The 19,947-nt window shown below is 36.3% G+C and overlaps 1 protein-coding gene across 1 annotated transcript in view; it reads right to left on the minus strand.

The window, feature by feature from the left end:
• Window positions 1-1,641: 1,641 nt before the first annotated feature.
• Window positions 1,642-19,947, minus strand: part of TDRD3 (tudor domain containing 3) — a gene marked incomplete in the record, with an annotated part of 1,228,671 nt that continues 1,210,365 nt past the window's right edge. The window contains 2 exon segments of the mRNA XM_053707943.1: window positions 1,642-4,348; window positions 10,655-10,783. Of these exon segments, the coding sequence (XP_053563918.1) occupies window positions 10,667-10,783 (117 nt within the window).

The raw sequence follows: 19,947 nt of genomic DNA on the forward strand, positions 1-19,947 counted from the left end.
GCCCTGCCACAGGCTGATAGCTTCCATGCCACATGGCATTGAGGCAGTAATTGCTGCAAAAGGGGCCCAAACCGAGTACATACAGTATGCATGCTTATACTTTTCAGAGGTCCGATATTGTTCTATGTACAATCCTTGTTTTATTGATTGCATGTGATATTCTAATTTTCTGAGATTGTGGATTTGGGGTTTTTATGAGCTGTAAGCCATAATCATCACAATTATGACAAAACATGGCTTTAACTATCTTGCTTTGCATGTAATGAGTCTATCTCATATATTAGTTTCACCTTTTAAGTTGCATTAGTGAAATAAATTAACTTTTTCACAATATTCTAATTTTTCGATTTTCACCTGTATACAATAAAGTGAATAAAGGGCATACAAGTATATTTATTTTAATCTGCATAATCAACAAATGCACGATAAGAAGACAATGCAATAGCACTTAGTCTGAACTTCAAATGAGTAGTAGATTTTTTTTTCTCCAACAAATAACAAAGTTACATCTATTTTCACTCCCCTTGTATCATGTGACAGCCATCAGCCAATCACAAATGCATATAGGTATATTCTGTAAATTCTTGAATATGCTCAGTAGGAGCTGGTGACTCAAAAAGTGTAAAGACTGTGCACATTTTATTAATGGAAGTAAATTGTAAAGTTGTTTAAAATTACATGCTGTATCTGAATCATGAAAGTTTAATTTTGACTTGAGAGGCCCTTTAAAGAAATTATAATTAATAAATCAATTAAGCTTTAATTATATGCAGAATACTCAAACTATAGCAGATTATTTTACAACCTTTTGCTTTCATTTTCACCAACTAGGGAAAGGTCTGGCTACTGTCATTACTGTAAATGTTTTAAGTAACTGGGGCAGGTCTACTGATTGACTTTATAATATTAGCAATATTTTTTATATTATTTAAATAAATTACAAATCCCGAATTCTAAAATCCTGAATTATTATGAAATACAGACTTTTTCATTTATTTAAAAAATTAAAGATTTAAATAATTAGCATTTTCTCTGGCCATGGTTTAGTTTTTGTGTTTTAAAATACAAATTATTGTCAATATTTATTTAAACCAACAACTATTAGCATTCGGATTTCAGTAGTGTACTATCTTTCTGCTATACTATGTATAAACATACATTTAGGTTGCTTGTATAAGCTGTATTACAACTGTAAATATTGTCTAAATGACAGGAGATATTATTGTTTACCCTTATTCCCTTCCCCTTACCAAGGTGTCCTCTTTTACAGAGGCAAATAAACAAATACAGTATTCCAAACTCCAAAGCCTTTTCGAATCTTAAGCAGTATAGTTAAAGGGTTTTGTGCCTGTACTGTGATTGCATTTGTGTATTTCCACAATAAAAGATACAACACTGCAAGTCTCTCCACCACTCTGCAATGCATAAATAAAAATTCCCATAAACTCAGCTTCTCACTAAATAAGGCAAATAATAAATACCACAACACCATTTGCATCTCTTTCATAAGTCATCTAAATAGATTAAATGCTATATTTCTCTGTGGTATGGAGATTGTATACACTTATAATGGGTGCATTTCCCGGGTAGTTACAGTGAATAACTATGCATTATGTCAGAAAATCATAACGAGAAAACAAGTTCATATAATATTTTAAACTTTATTTAAAAACATTTTTATTCATTGGAACTGATATAAAATTGTGAGCTTGTTCTCCATACAAGAAAAGTAAAATTCAATAACCCTTCCTCGCATGTTACAGTTTAGTGATAAGGGAACAAAATGCAGAACACCACACAGATAGTAGAAATGCAATTCTTCTGCTCCTGTTGAAAGTTCTACAAATTTCTAGCACTTTATGTTGTGTTACTCCTTTGTTTCTTACTTCATATAAATTTGAGTAGTGTCCCTATGTTTATTACTTAAATGGACATTAAAAGCTAAACAAATTTCATGCACCTTCTAATTCCATTTTGGAGCCTAGGTCACACTGCAAGGAGAGTTAAAGGACCAGTCAATACAGTAGATTTGCATAATCAACAAATGCATGATAAGAAGACAATGCAATAGCACTTAGTCTGAATTTCAAATGAGTAGTAGATTTTTGTTAAATAAATTGAAAAGTTATGTCTATTTCCACTCCCCCTGTATCATGTGACAGCAATCAGCCAATCACAAATGCATATACGTATATGCTGTGAATTCTTGCACATGCTCAGTAGGAGTTGGTGACTCAAAAAGTGTAAATATAAAAAGACTGTGCACATTTTGTTAATTGAAGTAAATTGGAAAGTTGTTTAAAATTACATGCTGTATCAGAATATTGAAGTTTAATTTTGACTTGAGTGTCCCTTTAATGCACATGTGCAAACACATCAGCATTGAAAAGCAGTAAAAGTTAGATTTCAACATGGCGGCATCCATTACTAGAGGGAGGTGGGGAATAGCCTCAATACTATCCTTATAAAATGTATTTAGTGATTAATGTCCATTTAAAACCTTTGTTATACCTAAATTCACATTTTTGTTGTGTAGCAGGTCATTAAAACACTGAAGATATTCAATGATGTAAAAATGATAATAGTTAATAACCATATATTAATCAAAGAAATGTACTCTTTGATGGTGGGCCCCAAAGAGTTTTATCATTATTGCAAGAGAGGTCCCACGTAATTATTATATTTACATTTTGTAGTCAGATGTTATTATATGTATTGCATCAAATTTTGTTTCATAAGCTTTATTATTTGGCTTATGTGGTAGCCAAATAATATTCAGAATAAAACCTTTACCCTTTATTCTTAGTGCAGTAAATAAAGTTAACATTATTGGCCAAATGGAAAGCTCCCCAAACCACAAAATGTTGATGATCGATTACTATTCACATAAAAGTACAATTTTTTTTTCTGGGTCTTATTTCTTCTAATTATAAAATGTGTACTACACCACATTAGCAGAGATGCAATCTAGTAAAATAGCATAATGTTATAGAAGTATATATTTTTGTAACTTTGTAAAAAGCTCAGTCCTTGCATTAATCTCTTAAAAACCGTGTCATACCTTGAACTGTAAATACTATGGTATTCCTGGGTTACACATAACATTCCCTTTGTGTAGACATTGAACCCCTCAAATGGTAAGTGCTGAACTTGTGGGGTAGCTCTTTTGTATTTCCTTATTAAACCTTTATCTCTTCCTTTGACTTTTTTCTCTACCCTATTTCTACTTCCGCCATTCTCTCATTCCTATAAAATTTCATTTCCTAGATACCCTATTTTATATCTCTTGATCTAAAAAGCACTTGTTTGTGCCAAAACTGTGAATCATAAATTATTTGCTTTACAGCAGTGCTGGCAATGTGCCGGATGTTTGAACTAAAGAAGCCGTAAAACCACGCAGGCTGATGTGTTAATGCTCATTATGTTTATTTTCGATGCGAATCAAACTTAACTTGCATATTATACCCTTCTTCAAAGATTTCAGAAATAAAGTTAAAATGAAGATAACATTTAGTTAATGCAGTTTTAAGTAGTTTGCCTACAGTATATTTTTGTTGCTAATCCTGATAATCCGTGTTGTGTTATGACTAAAGTGCTCTGAGCATTTCTTAACAATATACTGACACTTCCATGCCCATGCAAAGTAACATTAAAAATAATTTTAGAAAAGAACTTCTTAGAAAAATCACCCATCACTAATCTCATTTAGTTGTGCGTGAGAAAAGAAGGATTGGAAAATTAAGCTACGCTGCTTTGGGTCATTATAAGAAAAGAAAAAAAGTCACAATCAGGAAAGCAAATCCCTGTCTCTGACAATGCATTTGTGCTGGAGGTGTTGCAACATGAAAAAAGATTTTACTTTATGAAATGTTGACTTGAGATAATACTTGGGCAATAGATTAGGAACTGACGGAATCCGACTTTTGCAAAAGGCTGTTCAGAAAATCAAACCATTGTGAGAAATTCAAACTGTGTTGAACAAGTGATCCAAAAAATATTCATTAACAATCGATGGAAACCATTATTTCTCATTTTGACATATCAGTTCTTTTGAGCTAAGATAAAATAGCATTAACATGGAGAGATGTACATCTTTAAAATATTCATGAGTCAGATTTATAGAGCACTGTGGTGTTTTATTAAATGCAAAACGCAAAAAAAGAAATGTTTAGTCCTTTACAAATTCATTTTAACTAGTCACGGCATGATTACATATTTTAGCTACATTTCTAGTCTGTTTCCACAATTTGTTTCTATTGATACCACAGTGCAAGCCAATTCTTTAGAAAAATATACCACTTCTTTGAAAACTGTTGAAGCGTTTCTTTGTCATAAACTCAAGATGTATCTGTCAAAAAATGTAGAAAGAAAAGATTAGTTTGTATGGATAACCAGAAACTAGAATATATATAGAAACTAGAATATATATATATATATATATATATATATATATATATATATATATATATATATATAAAACATTACTTCACAAGTAAAGGAATTGTAAAAAAACAGAGTGTTGTTATTCTTGGATTTATTATATTGCTAGCACCCTGGCAGTTGTTTCATTAGTGAGAGCGCACTTCTGGAGAATTTATATATATAGATATATATTATATATATTTACATACATTACATACATACATACATTCAGTATACACAGCAGTTGCATGTTAAAACAGTTATTGACAACATTTTCCTTTCTTAATGCATTAGCCCATCTGAATTGTTATATCAATTATACCAAAACAGGTCATGAAAATTCTTATAGGAGATATATTCCATAATCACAGTTATCACCATGAGTCATAAAAAACATAATTTATGTAAGAACTTACCTGATAAATTCATGTCTTTCATATTAGCAAGAGTCCATGAGCTAGTGAAGTATGGGATATACATTCCTACCAGGAGGGGCAAAGTTTCCCAAACCTCAAAATGCCTATAAATACACCCCTCAACACACACACAAATCAGTTTAACGTATAGCCAAGAAGTGGTGTGATAAGAAAAAAGTGCGAAAGCATAAAAAATAAGGAATTGGAATAATTGTGCTTTATACAAAAAAATCATAACCACCACAAAAAGGGTGGGCCTCATGGACTCTTGCTAATATGAAAGAAATGAATTTGTCAGGTAAGTTCTTACATAAATTATGTTTTCTTTCATGTAATTAGCAAGAGTCCATGAGCTAGTGACGTATGGGATAATGACTACCCAAGATGTGGATCTTCCACGCAAGAGTCACTAGAGAGGGAGGAATAAAATAAAGACAACCAATTCCGCTGAAAATAATCCACACCCAAAACAAAGTTTAAATCTTATAATGAAAAAAACTGAAATTATAAGCAGAAGAATCAAACTGAAACAGCTGCCTGAAGTACTTTTCTACCAAAAACTGCTTCAGAAAAAGAAAACACATCAAAATGGTAGAATTTAGTAAAAGTATGCAAAGAAGACCAAGTTGCTGCTTTGCAAATCTGATCAACCGAAGCTTCATTCCTAAATGCCCAGGAAGTAGAAACTGACCTAGCGGAGTTTTACCCGACTAGACATAAGCATGATGAATTAAAGATTTCAACCAAGATGCCAAAGAAATGGCAGAAGCCTTCTGACCTTTCCTAGAACCGGAAAAGATAACAAATAGACTAGAAGTCTTTCGGGAAATTCTTAGTAGCTTCAACATAATATTTCAAAGCTCTAACTACATCCAAAGAATGCAATGATTTCTCCTTAGAATTCTTAGGATTAGGACATAATGAAGGAACCACAATTTCTCTACTAATGTTGTTAGAATTCACAACCTTAGGTAAAAATTTAAAAGAAGTTCGTAACACCGCCTTATCCTGATGAAAAATCAGAAAAGGAGACTCACCAGAAAGAGCAGATAATTTAGAGACTCTTCTGGCAGAAGAGATGGCCAAAAGGAACAAAACTTTCCAAGAAAGTAATTTAATGTCCAAAGAATGCATAGGTTCAAACGGAGGAGCTTGAAGAGCCCCCAGAACCAAATTCAAACTCCAAGGAGGAGAAATTGACTTAATGACAGGTTTTATATGAACCAAAGCTTGTACAAAACAATGAATATCAGGAAGATTAGCAAGATTTGTCCTTTCAAGGAACTTGCAGACAAACCTTTATCCAAACCATCCTGAAGAAACTGTAAAATTCTCGGAATTCTAAAAGAATGCCAGGAAAAATGATGAGAAAGACACCAAGAAATATAAGTCTTCCAGACTCTATAATATATCTCCCTAGATACGGATTTACGAGCCTGTAACATAGTATTAATCACAGAGTCAGAGAAATCTCTTTGACTAAGAATCAAGCGTTCAATCTCCATACCTTTAAATTTAAGGATTTGAGATCCTGATGGAAAAAAGGACCTTGTGACAGAAGGTCTGGTCTTAACGGAAGAGTCCACGGTTGGCAAGAGGCCATCCGGACAAGATCCGCATACCAAAACCTGTGAGGCCATGCTGGAGCCACCAGCAGAACAAATGAGCATTCCTTCAGAATCTTGGAGATTACTCTTGGAAGAAGAACTAGAGGCGGAAAGATATAGGCAGGATGATACTTCCAAGGAAGTGACAACGCATCCACTGCTTCCGCTTGAGGATCCCTGGATCTGGACAGATACCTGGGAAGTTTCTTGTTTAGATGAGAAGCCATCAGATCTATTTCTGGAAGACCCCACATTTGAACAATCTGAAGAAATACCTCTGGGTGAAGAGACCATTCGCCCGGATGTAACGTTTGGCGACTGAGATAATCCGCTTCCCAATTGTCTATACCTGGGATATGAACCGCAGAAACTAGACAGGAGCTGGATTCCGCCCATACCAGAATTCGAGATACTTCTTTCATGACCAGAGGACTGTGAGTCCCTCCATGATGATTGATGTATGCCACAGTTGTGACATTGTCTGTCTGAAAACAAATTAACGATTCTCTCTTTAGAAGAGGCCAAGACTGAAGAGCTCTGAAAATTGCACGGAGTTCCAAAATATTGATCGGTAATCTCACCTCCTGAGATTCCCAAACCCCATTGTGCTGTCAGAGACCCCCAAACAGCTCCCCAACCTGTCAGACTTGCATCTGTTGAAATTACAGTCCAGGTCGGAAGAACAAAAGAAGCCCCCTGAACTAAACGATGGTGATCTGTCCACCACGTCAGAGAGTGTCGTACAATCAGTTTTAAAGATATTAATTGAAATATCTTTGTGTAATCCCTGCACTACTGGTTCAGCATACAGAGCTGAAGAGGTCGCATGTGAAAACGAGCAAAGGGGATCGCATCCGATGCAGCAGTCATAAGAGCTAGAATTTCCATGCATAAGGCTACCGAAGGGAATGTGAAGACTGAGCAAGTACCAAGATATCGTCCAAATAAGGAAATACCACAATACCCTGTTCTCTGATTACAGACAGAAGGGCACTGAGAACCTTTGTAAAAATCCTTGGAGCTGTTGCTAGGCCAAACGGCAGAGCCACAAACTGGTAATGCTTGTCTAGGAAAGAGAATCTCAGAAACTGATAGTGATCTGGATGAATCGGAATATGAAGATATGCATCCTGTAAATCTATTGTGGACATATAATGCCCTTGCTGAACAAAAGGCAGAATAGTCCTTATAGTTACCATTTTGAATGTTGGTATCCTTACATAACGATTCAATATTTTTAGATCCAGAACTGGTCTGAAGGAATTCTCCTTCTTTGGTACAATGAAGAGATTTGAATAAAACCCCAGTCCCTGTTCCAGAACTGGAACTGGCATAATTACTCCAGCCAACTCTAGTTCTGAAACACATTTCAGAAATGCTTGAGCCTTTGCTGGATTTACTGGGACACGGGAAAGAAAAAAATCTCTTTGCAGGAGGCCTTATCTTGAAGCCAATTCTGTACCCGTCTGAAACAATGTTTTGAATCCAAAGATTGTGAATTGAATTGATCCAAATTTGTTTGAAAAAACGTAATCTGCCCCCTACCAGCTGAGCTGGAATGAGGGCCGCACCTTCATGTGGACTTGGGAGCTGGTTTTGGTTTTCTAAAAGGCTTAGACTTATTCCAGACTGGAGATGGTTTCCAAACTGATACCGCTCCTGAGGGCGAAGGATCAGGCTTTTGTTCCTTATTGTGACGAAAGGAACGAAAACGATTATTAGACCTAAATTTACCTTTAGATTTTTTATCCTGTGGTAAAAAAGTTCCTTTCCCTCCAGTAACAGTTGAGATAATAGAATCCAACTGAGAACCAAATAATTTATTACCCTGGAAAGAAAGGGAAAGCAAAGTTCCAAGTTTTAAGCCATAAAGCTCTTCTAGCTAAAATAGCTAGAGACATATACCTGACATCAACTCTAATGATATCAAAGATGGCATCACAAATAAAGTTATTAGCATGTTGAAGAAGATTAACAATGCTATGAGAGTTATGATCTGTTACTTGTTGCGCTAAAGCTTCTAACCAAAAAGTTGAAGCTGCAGCAACATTTGCTAAAGATATAGCAGGTCTAAGAAGATTACCTGAACATAAGTAAGCTTTTCTTAGAAAGTATTCAATCTTCCTATCTAAAGGATCCTTAAAGGAAGTACTATCTGCCATAGGAATAGTAGTACGTTTAGCAAGAGTAGAGACAGCCCCATCAACCTTAGGGATTTTGTCCCAAAATTCTAATCTGTCAGATGGCACAGGATATAATTGCTTAAAATGTTTAGAAGGAGTAAATGAATTACCCAAATTATTCCATTCCCTGGAGATTACTTCAGAAATAGCATCAGGGACAGGAAAAACTTCTGGAATAACTACAGGAGATTTAAAAACCTTATTTAAACGTTTAGATTTAGTATCAAGAGGACCAGAATCCTCTATTTCTAAAGAAATTAAAACCTCTTTAAGTAAAGAACGAATAAATTCCATTTTGAATAAATATGAAGATTTATCAGCATCAACCTCTGAGACAGAATCCTCTGAACCAGAGGAACCACTATCAGAATCAGAATGATGATGTTCATTTAAAAATTCATCTGAAAAATGAGAAGTTTTAAAAGACCTTTTGCGTTTACTAGAAGGGGGAATAACAGACATAGCCTTCTTAATAGATTTAGAAACAAAATCTCTTATGTTAACAGGAACACTCTGAGTATTAGATGTTGATGGAACCACAACAGGTAATGTAACATTACTAAAGGAAATATTATCTGCATTAACAAGTTTGTCATGACATTCATTACAAACAACAGCTGGAGGAACAGATACCATAAGTTTACAACAGATACACTTAACTTTGGTAGATCCAGCACCAGGCAGCGTTTTTCCAGAAGTATCTTCTAACTCAGTGTCAATCTGGGACATCTTGCAATATGTAATAGAAAAAACAACATATAAAGCAAAATTGATCAAATTCCTTAAATGACAGTTTCAGGAATGGGAAAAAATGCCAGTGAACAAGCTTCTAGCAACCAGAAGCAAAAAATAATGAGACTTAAATAATGTGGAGACAAAAGTGACGCCCATATTTTTTAGCGCCAAAAAAGACGCCCACATTATTTGGCGCCTAAATGATTTTGGCGCCAAAAATGACGCCACATTCGGAACACCGACACTTTTGGCGCAAAAAAAAACGTCAAAAATTACGCAACATCCGGCGACACGTATGACGCCTGAAACAGAAAAAACTTTTTGCGCCAAAAAAGTCTGCGCCAAGAATGACGCAATAAAATGAAGCATTTTCAGCCCCCGCGAGCCTAACAGCCCACAGGGAAAAAGTCAAATTTTAAGGTAAGAAAAAAATTGATTTATTGAAATGCATTATCCCAAATATGAAACTGACTGTCTGAAATAAGGAACGTTGAACATCCTGAGTTAAGGCAAATAAATGTTTGAATACATATATTTAGAACTTTATACAAAAGTGCCCAACCATAGCTTAGAGTGTCACAGAAAATAAGACTTACTTACCCCAGAACACTCATCTACATGTAGTAGAAAGCCAAACCAGTACTGAAACGAGAATCAGTAGAGGTAATGGTATATAAGAGTATATCGTCGATCTGAAAAGGGAGGTAAGAGATGAATCTCTACGACCGATAACAGAGAACCTATGAAATAGACCCCGTAGAAGGAGATCATTGAATTCAAACAGGCAATACTCTCCTCACATCCCTATGACAATCACTGCACGCTGAGAGGAAAACCGGGCTCCAACCTGCTGCGGAGTGCATATCAACGTAGAATCTAGCACAAACTTACTTCACCACCTCCATAGGAGGCAAAGTTTGTAAAACTGATTTGTGGGTGTGGTGAGGGGTGTATTTATAGGCATTTTGAGGTTTGGGAAACTTTGCCCCTCCTGGTAGGAATGTATATCCCATACGTCACTAGCTCATGGACTCTTGCTAATTACATGAAAGAAACATATTCTCCCCTCTAATGTGTCCAAACAATGTGATTTGTGGCAGATGTATGTAACAATGTCTCTATTTGTCTATGAGACTGATTCAGCAAAACCCAGTTCTATCACCTATGGGCACATTTCTATCAATATGCTTCAGCAGTAAGTGCACAGTCTACCTAGGTACACAGATAGATTGATCAATAGATGAACAGATAGTTTATCAAATTATAGATGTATTTGATATATTGAAGTTACCTTAACAGTCAGTCAGTTCCGTGCTCTTGGTGGTTGATAAAACTGTTGTGTTGGTCTGGTAGATCTTCTTGGCTGGCCATCACCCCCTCTACGGAAATCAAGCGAGTCTCCATACTCTCCCTCTTCCTCCTAAAACAAAAGGTAAGATTGTGATTTGTTGTTGCTATCTGGTATATTGAGTGTTAGTAAAAATATGCATATATATATATATATATATATATATATATATATATATATATATATATATATATATATATATATATATATTTATGTTAGTAGAGTAAAATGAAATAAAGATAGCTACAAAAAAAGAATTAACAAGTTAATAGAGGAAAAGTTGTAGATTGCTATATTTCTGGAAACTAAGTGTCCTTTTTGGGTATAGGTTGTGCAAATATCAATTAACCCTGAAGAAGAGATCTCTGTGTCTTGAAAGCTTGCAATTTAAAAACTACACAACAATTTTAAACTTATTATGTTCAAGGCATAAGTCAATTGTATGCTGGGGCTGTAAAGTGCACTGCAACTTCAGAGCAGACTGTAACTATGTGTTTAACCCACTTGCAATAGCCAGAGGCATACAGAAGTGCAATAATATGGTGCTGTAGCGCATTAGACCATTTGTACTACTATGCCCCATTGTTAATTGCTGTACATTTATATATGCTTGAATTTTTTTTTTTTTCAAATCAATGCTCCTTCATTTGAGATTATGTCTTTGTATTAGGAATATGATTTCCCTTTAAAGTTGACAGCCATTTAAAAAGAGTGATCAAGGGATGGCTAATAAAAGAAAAACAGTCAGAGGACATGACAAACAGTCATACAGTGTCAACTTTTAAAGACAATCAGGAAGCAACAGAAAGCAATTTACAAGTTCTTCACATAAATATATATATTTCCAACATTACATTTTTCCATTACTGAATATTCATGCGTGGGTATATGCTGTGCTTTTAAAGATAATTATTCTATTTGGTTGCTTTTAAGTTAATTGAATGTAATGTGATTGTTTCACTATGTTCATCAACTTAATTTTACAAGGTTATTTTAAGCACTGTTCAGACATAATACAAAATATAATATAAGCATTGCTAATTGGAATGCACTTCTTATCAGGAGAAATGGATATCTAACTGCAAGGATAACAAAAACATAATAGTTTACCTTTTCAGAGATGTAATACAGAAATCTGAAGGGAAAACTTACAATGGTACTTAAGACATTCTGTTGCAGCTTCTAATTAATTATATTTATCTTAAAAAATATATTTTTCCATCGTACTCTGATTCAATTCTATGTAAAAACTATCTGCATAAACCTTTCTGTAGACTATATTAGAATTTACAAAATGTCATGTTTGTTTATTAAAGGGATAGCAAACCCAATTGTTTTCTTCCATATTCAGATAGAGCATACAATTTTAAACAACTTTCTAATTTCATATGAATCATGGAAGAAAAAATAAATGGGTTTTCTGTCCCTTTAAATACCAGGGCATATTAAAAAAGAATGCAGATTTATATAGATACAAAATGAATAAAAATGATTTTAAAATGTTCTTGAAAATTCACAAATAAAAAAAAATCCAAAAGCCCTGCAAAAAAAATACAAAATAAAATACAGAAAACATTATTTTGAATATATTAAAACATAAGTCCCAGTTCACATTTTTTTAGTTTGACTTTGAAACTAACAGTAAACCTGCATTTTAATTGGACATTGCCATTGTTTAAGTGATCTAAAAGAGGGTAGTCTAACAAGCATTCCCCCCCCCCCGCTAATAAAACGTTTTTCACTTATCTTCTATTAAGAAAGCTTATCCCTGCGTACCAACAGAGCTGTCCAGTGAGCAAAATATCCCTTTAAATTTGTATGCATTTTAACTTCAACATTAATTAAATCAGCTTCAACTTATTATTAATGTATTATCATTTATGTGTATAACACCCCAAAATTCTGTAGTGCTGGGTACAAAGGAAGGGGTATACAATGACAAAGATTTCTGGTAAGTTACAAATAAATAACACTCTAAACAAAACTAGGAGGAGTTGATGTTGAGTCTACATGTTGATTATGCAGAGACATAAGGTTTGGGGTAGTTTGTCATGTGGATTGTAGTTGCAGCAGTGATTCAAGGCAATCTAATATTTATGCGCCTTAGGATAAAAAAGAGAGATGGCAAGCCACTCTGAATAGGTGGGTTTTTAAAGAGTGTCTAAAGCTAAATAAGGTTGGAAACAGTCTAATGGAGCAAGGTAGAGAGTTCCAGAGGGCAGGTGCAGCACATGTAAAGTCTTGGATGAAAGAGATGGAAGTAGAGATAATAGGAGTGTAGAAACATAGATAAGAGGTTGCTTGAAGAGGGCAAGTGAGGAAGTATTTGGAGATGAGTGAGAAAATATAGTTTAGAGAATTTTGTAGGGGTTTGTATCTGTGGAGTGAATGTGAGTTCAATATCAACTGTGACACCAAGACAGTGGACCTACAATGAGTTATTAAGAATAGAGTCCCCTAATGTAAAATAAATGTCAGGTGTGGGATGTCTAGGAGAGGGGGGAATAAGAAGCAGCTCAGTTTTAGACAGATTTAGTTAGAGGTAGTGTGAAGACATCAAAGATGATATTGTCGAGTGACAGTATTTAATCTGGATCAGGCAGAGATATCAGGAAAGATATTTTTGGGTATCAACAGCATATATGGCACTGAAACACAAAGGGGGATATACATTTTGCAATGGAGGAAAAAATTAATTAAAAAAGCCCAAGAAAGATCCTTGTGGCAATCCTTGGACAGGGGCAAAAGATCAAAGTATATGCTGTAAAGGGGAACTATAAATGAGCATTTTGAGGGTTGGGCACCAGACTAGGAGAGGGCTGTGTTTCGTTTTGCCAAAGAATTTAGAATTTGTAAGAGGAGAGGAGTGTCAACTGTGTTGAAGGCAGCAGATAGATACAGAAGAATGAGTAAGGCATAGCGGCCCTTTACTTTAGCTGATAGCAGATAATTTGTTACTTTAGTAAGAGTGTTTCTGTTGAGTGTTTTGGGCTGAAACCAGAATGCAGAGTATCAAGTGAAGAGTTAGCTGAGAGAAATTAATTAATCATTTCAGTAATTTGGGAAAAATATAAATTATGCTTACCTGATAATTTTCTTTTCTTCAGATGGAAAGAGTCCACAGCTGCATTCATTACTTTTGGGAATTCAGAATCTGGCCACTAGGATGAGGCAAAGACACCCCAGCCAAAGATTTAAATACCTCTCCAACTTCCCTCATCCCCCAGTCATTCTGCCAAGGAACAGTAGAAGAAATATCAGGTGAAAAAGGTGCCAGAAGAATAAATAAAATAAACGCCCCACAAAAAAAACGTGAGCGGGGAGCTGTGGACTCTTTCCATCTGAAGAAAAGAAAATTATCAGGTAAGCATAATTTATGTTTTTCTTCATACTTTTGGGAAAACAATACCCAAGCTATAGAGGACACTGAATGCAAAACAGGTGAGTACAAAAGGCAACCCATTCTGAGGGCACGAGGCCTGCAAAACCCTACCCGCAAAAACCTGCTTCATCCGAAGCCGAGAAAACTTTGAAAAAGAAAAAGCCCCAAGGACACTGACCCACAGATAGACCATAAGCCTTGCTAGAGACCGCAGAAATAGACTTGACTGAGCCAACATCCCTCCAGGAGACACCGTCGCCCAGCAATCGGTCCCCAACCACACACCCCTTACTAGAGAAAAGAGATCAACTTCTGAAACTTCCCAAAAAGGAGAAGATGTGGAAGAAAAAATAAAAAATTCCCAAAGACCCCTAAATAGGTTACAACAAGTTCCAAATAAAATAAGGAACCCCGAAAACCGAACCAAGCTCACAGAGACCCGAAATGGTCTTGAGAACAAGGCAGGCAACGTCCAGACCCTGGATCTTATAGAAACCACAAGGTTAAGACGGGAATCTGAAACCGAGAAGAAAACATCCTAAAAACAGTGCAACCGCACCCCAAAGGACAACTGAAGACAGAGTCCTCAAGTTAAAAATAACTTGGAATATAAAAATATTCATAGATCGAATACATTAAGCAACCCCAGATAGTGAACACCTAAGTCAACACCACACGCCCCATTCATACCAGGAAGAAATAGAATACTTGCAAGCAAGTAAGAGCAGCTGAAAAGAGATATCAAACCCTAATCTTCAGACTGCAAAAACATCCACTAAACAGTGGCACATCACAGGCTAAAAGCAGCCTGTCCTTCTCAACACCTTAAACATGGAGGCTCACTGAACCTCAACAAATCTCAGATCCATACAACAGATCTCAGATCCTGCTCTACACCGAACCAGCCCAAGCGACAGTCAGGTCTGAAAAACAGGGGAACAGAATACCTCATTGTATCTCCACTGTCTTGGTGTCACAGTTAACATTGAACTCACTTTCACTCCACAGATACAAGCCCTTACAAAATTCTCCAAACATCACCAACCCCCAGGGAAGGACGTAATGGGGAGAACGGGGCCACCCCAACTGAACTCGGGAGCCCAAAGAGAGCTCCTTCAAATGGGTCCTCTCAAAGAGAACCCCCTAAGAGATGAACATAGCAAAATGCAGTTGATCCCTATGAGGTTCCAGCATAACTGACAGTCTCAACATGGAGATTGCAATCTCCACAGACGAAACAGAACATACAGGTTAAAACACCTGTTCCAACCTCCTGCACATAGGACAGGACAACAACCCTTCAGAGAGAGGAAACTCCCACTTCTTAAGAAGGACAAACAATCCCCGCCCAGAAAGAAAACATAATTTATGTAAGAACTTACCTGATAAATTCATTTATTTCATATTGGCAAGAGTCCATGAGCTAGTGACGTATGGGATATACAATCCTACGAGGAGGGGCAAAGTTTCCCAAACCTCAAATTTCCTATACATACACCCCTCACCACACACACAATTCAGTTTAATGAATAACCAAGTAGTGGGGTGATAAAGAAAGGAGTAAAAAGCATCAACAAAGGAATTTAGAAATAATTGTGCTTTATACAAAAAAATCATAACCACCATAAAAAGGGTGGGTCTCATGGACTCTTGCCAATAGAGGTAAGTTCTTACATAAATTATGTTTTCTTTCATGTAATTGGCAAAAGTCCATGAGCTAGTGACGTATGGGATAGCAATACCCAAGATGTGGAACTCCACGCAAGAGTCACTAGAGAGGGAGGGATAAAAATAAAAACAGCCATTTTCCACTGAAAAAATTAATCCACAACCCAAAATATAAGTTTATTCTCATAAATGAAAGGAAAAAAATTAAATCATAAGCAGAAGCATCAAACTGAAACCGCTGCCTAAAGAACTTTTCTACCAAAAACTGCTTCCGAAGAAGCAAAAACATTAAAACGGTAGAATTTAGTAAATGTATGCAAAGAAGACCAAGTTGCTGCTTTGCAAATCTGATCAACTGAAGCTTCATTCTTAAAAGCCCACGAAGTAGAGACTGATCTAGTAGAATTAGCTGTAATTCTCTGAGGCCGGGCTTGACCCGACTCCAAATAAGCTTGATGATACAAAAACTTTAACCACGAAGCCAAGGAAACAGCAGAAGCCTTCTGACCTTTCCTTGAACCAGAAAATATAACAAATAGACTAGAAGTCTTCCTGAAATCTTTAGTAGCTTCAACATAATATTTCAAAGCTCATACCACATCCAAAGAATGTAAGGATCTCTCCAAAGAATTCTTAGGATTACGACACAAGGAAGGGACAACAATTTCTCTATTAATGTTGTTAGAATTCACAACCTTAGGTAAGAATTTAAATGAAGTGCGCAAAACTGCCTTATCCTGATGAAAAATTGGAAAAGGAAATTCACAAGCGAGAGCGGATAATTCAGAAACTCTTCTAGCAGAAGATATGGCCAAAAGAAACAACACTTTCCAAGAAAGTAGTTTAATGTCCAAAGAATGCATAGGCTCAAACAGAGGAGAATGTAAAGCCTTCAAAACTAAATTAAGACTCCAAGGAGGAGAGATTGATTTAATGACAGGCTTGATACGAACCAAAGCCTGCACAAAACAATGAATATCAGGAAGTTTAGCAATATTTCTGTGAAATAAAACAGAAAGAACAGAGATTTGTCCTTTCAAGGAACTTGCAGACAAACCTTTATCCAAACCATCCTGAAGAAACTGTAAAATTCTAGGAATTCTAAAAGAATGCCAAGAGAATTTATGAAAAGAACATCATGAAATGTAAGTCTTCCAAACTCGATAATAAATCTTTCTAGAAACAGAATTACGAGCCTGCAACATAGTATTAATCACTGAGTCAGAGAAACCTCTATGACTAAGCACTAAGCGTTCAATCTCGATACCTTCAAATTTAATGATTTGAGATCCTGATAGAAAAACGGACCTTGAGATAGAAGGTCTGGCCTTAGTGGAAGTGGCCAAGGTTGGCACCTGGACATCCGAACAAGATCCGCATACCAAAACCTGTGAGGCCATGCTGGAGCTACCAGCAGCACAAACGATTGCTCCATGATAATCTTGGAGATTACTCTTGGAAGAACTAGAGGCGGGAAAATATAAGCAGGTTGATAACACCAAGGAAGTGTCAATGCATCCACTGCTTCCGTCTGAGGATCCCTGGATCTGGACAGGTACCTGGGAAGTTTTTTGTTCAGATGAGATGCCATCAGATCTATTTCTGGAAGCCCCCACATCTGAACAATTTGAGAAAACACATCTGAGTGGAAAGAAAATACTTCCGGATGTAAAGTCTGACAACTGAGGTAATCTGCTTCCCAATTGTCTATACCTGGGATATGAACCGCAGAAATTAGACAGGAGCTGGATTCTGCCCAAACAAGTATCCAAGATACTTCTTTCATAGCTTGAGGACTGCGAGTCCCACCCTGATGATTGACATATGCCACAGTTGTGACATTTTCTGTCTGAAAACAAATGAACGGTTCTCTCTTCAACAGAGGCCAAAATTGAAGAGCCCTGAAAATCACACGAAGTTCCAAAATATTGATTGGTAATCTCGCCTCTTGAGATTTCCAAACTCCTTGTGCTGTCAGAGATCCCCAAACAGCTCAACAAACCTGAAAGACTCGCAATCTGTTGTGATCACAGTCCAGGGTGGACGGCCGAAAGAGGCCCCTAAAATGATACAATGGTGATCTAGCCAACAAGTCAGAGAAAATCGAACATTGGGATTTAAGGATATTAATTGTGATATCCTTGTATAATCCCTGCACCATTGGTTCAGCATACAAAGCTGGAGAGGTCTCATATGAAAATGAGCAAAGGAATCGCGTCCGTTGCTGCAGTCATGAGACCTAAAACTTCCATGCACATAGCTACCGAAGGGAATGACTGAGACTGAAGGTTCCGACAGGCTGCAACCAATTTCAAACATCTCTTGTCTGTTAGAGACAAAGTCATGGACACTGAATCTATCTGGAAAACTAAAAAGGTTACCCTTGTCTGAGGAATCAAAGAACTTTTTGGTAAATTGATCCTCCAACCATGTCTTCAAAGAAACAACACTAGTTGATTTGTGTGAGATTCTGCAGAATGTAAAGACTGAGCGAGTAAGATATCTCTGATTACAGAGAGTAGGGCACCTAGAACCTTTGAAAAGATTCTTGGAGCTGTCGCTAGGCCAAAAGGAAGAGCAACAAATTGGTAATGCTTGTCTAGAAAAGAGAATCTCAGGAACTGATAGTGATCTGGATGAATCGGAATATGAAGATATGCATCCTGTAAGTCTATTGTGGACATATAATGCCTTTGCTGAACAAAAGGCAAAATAGTCCTTATAGTCACCATTTTGACTATAATTTTGACTTACATATTGATTCAAAATCTTTAGATCCAAAACTGGTCTGAATTAATTTTCTTTCTTTGGGACAATGAATAGATATGAATAAAACCACAGACCCTGTTCCTGAAAGGGAACTGGCATGATTACCCCGGATAACTCCAGGTCTGAAACACACTTCAGAAAAGCCTGAGCCTTTACTGGGTTTACCGGAATGCATGAGAGAAAAAATCTTCTCACAGGCAGTCTCACTCTGAATCCTATTCTGTACCCCTGAGAGACAATACTCTGAATCCAATGATTTTGGACCGAATTGATCCAAACATCTTTGAAATTTTTTTATCTGCCCCCTACCAGCTGAGTTGGAATGAGAGCCACACCTTCATGCAGACTTGGGGGCTGGTTTTGATCTCTTAAATGACTTGGATTTATTCCAATTTGAAGAAGGCTTCCAATTGGAAGCAGATTCCTTGGAGGAAGGATTAGGTTTCTGTTCCTTATTTTGTCAAATGCAACGAAAACGGTTAAAAGCTTTAGATTTACCCTTACATTTTTTTATCCTGAGGCAAGAAAACTCCCTTCCCCCCAGTAACAGTTGAAATTATTGAATCCAACTGAGAACCAAATAATGTATTACTTTGGAAAGAAAGAGATAGCAATCTGGACTTAGAAGTCATATCAGCATTCCAAGATTTGAGCCACAAAGCTCTTCTAGCTGAAATAGCTAAAGACATAGATTTAACATAAATTATTAGCATGTTGAATCAACTTAACATTGCTAGACAAATCATGATCCGATACTTGTTGCTCTAAAGTATCCAACCAAAAAGTTGAAGCAGCTGCAACATCAGCCAAAGAAATTGCAGGCCTAAGAAGATGACATGAATATAAATAAGCTTTCCTTAGATAAGATTCAAGTTTCCTATCTAAAGGATTTTTAAAAGAAGTACTATCTTCCATAGGAATAGTAGAGATAGCCACATCAACTTTGGGGACCCAAAACTCCAATCTAACTTCTGGCAAAGGATACAACTTTTTAAACCTTGAAGAGGGAATAAAAGAAGTACCAGGCTTATTCCATTCCTTAGAAATCATATCAGAAATAGCATCAGGAACTGGGAAAACCTCTGGAATAACCACAGGAGGTTTATAAACAGAATTTAAATGTTTACTAGTTTTAATATCAAGAGGAATAGTTTCCTCCATATCCAATGTAAAATTCATCATCTTTATGAGAAGTTTTAAAAGACCTTTAATGTTTATTAGAAGGCGGAATGGCAGACAAAGCCTTCTGTATAGAATCAGAAATAAATTCTTTTAAATTTACAGGTATATCTTGTGCATTAGATGTTGAGGGAACAGCAACAGGTAATGAACGCCTACGGATACAGTTTCTGCATGTAAAAGTTTATCATGACAACTATTACAAACCACAGCTGGAGGTATAATCTCCACAAGTTTA

The sequence above is a fragment of the Bombina bombina genome, chromosome 3 (genome assembly GCF_027579735.1).
Source record: "Bombina bombina isolate aBomBom1 chromosome 3, aBomBom1.pri, whole genome shotgun sequence".
Lineage (NCBI taxonomy): Eukaryota > Metazoa > Chordata > Amphibia > Anura > Bombinatoridae > Bombina > Bombina bombina.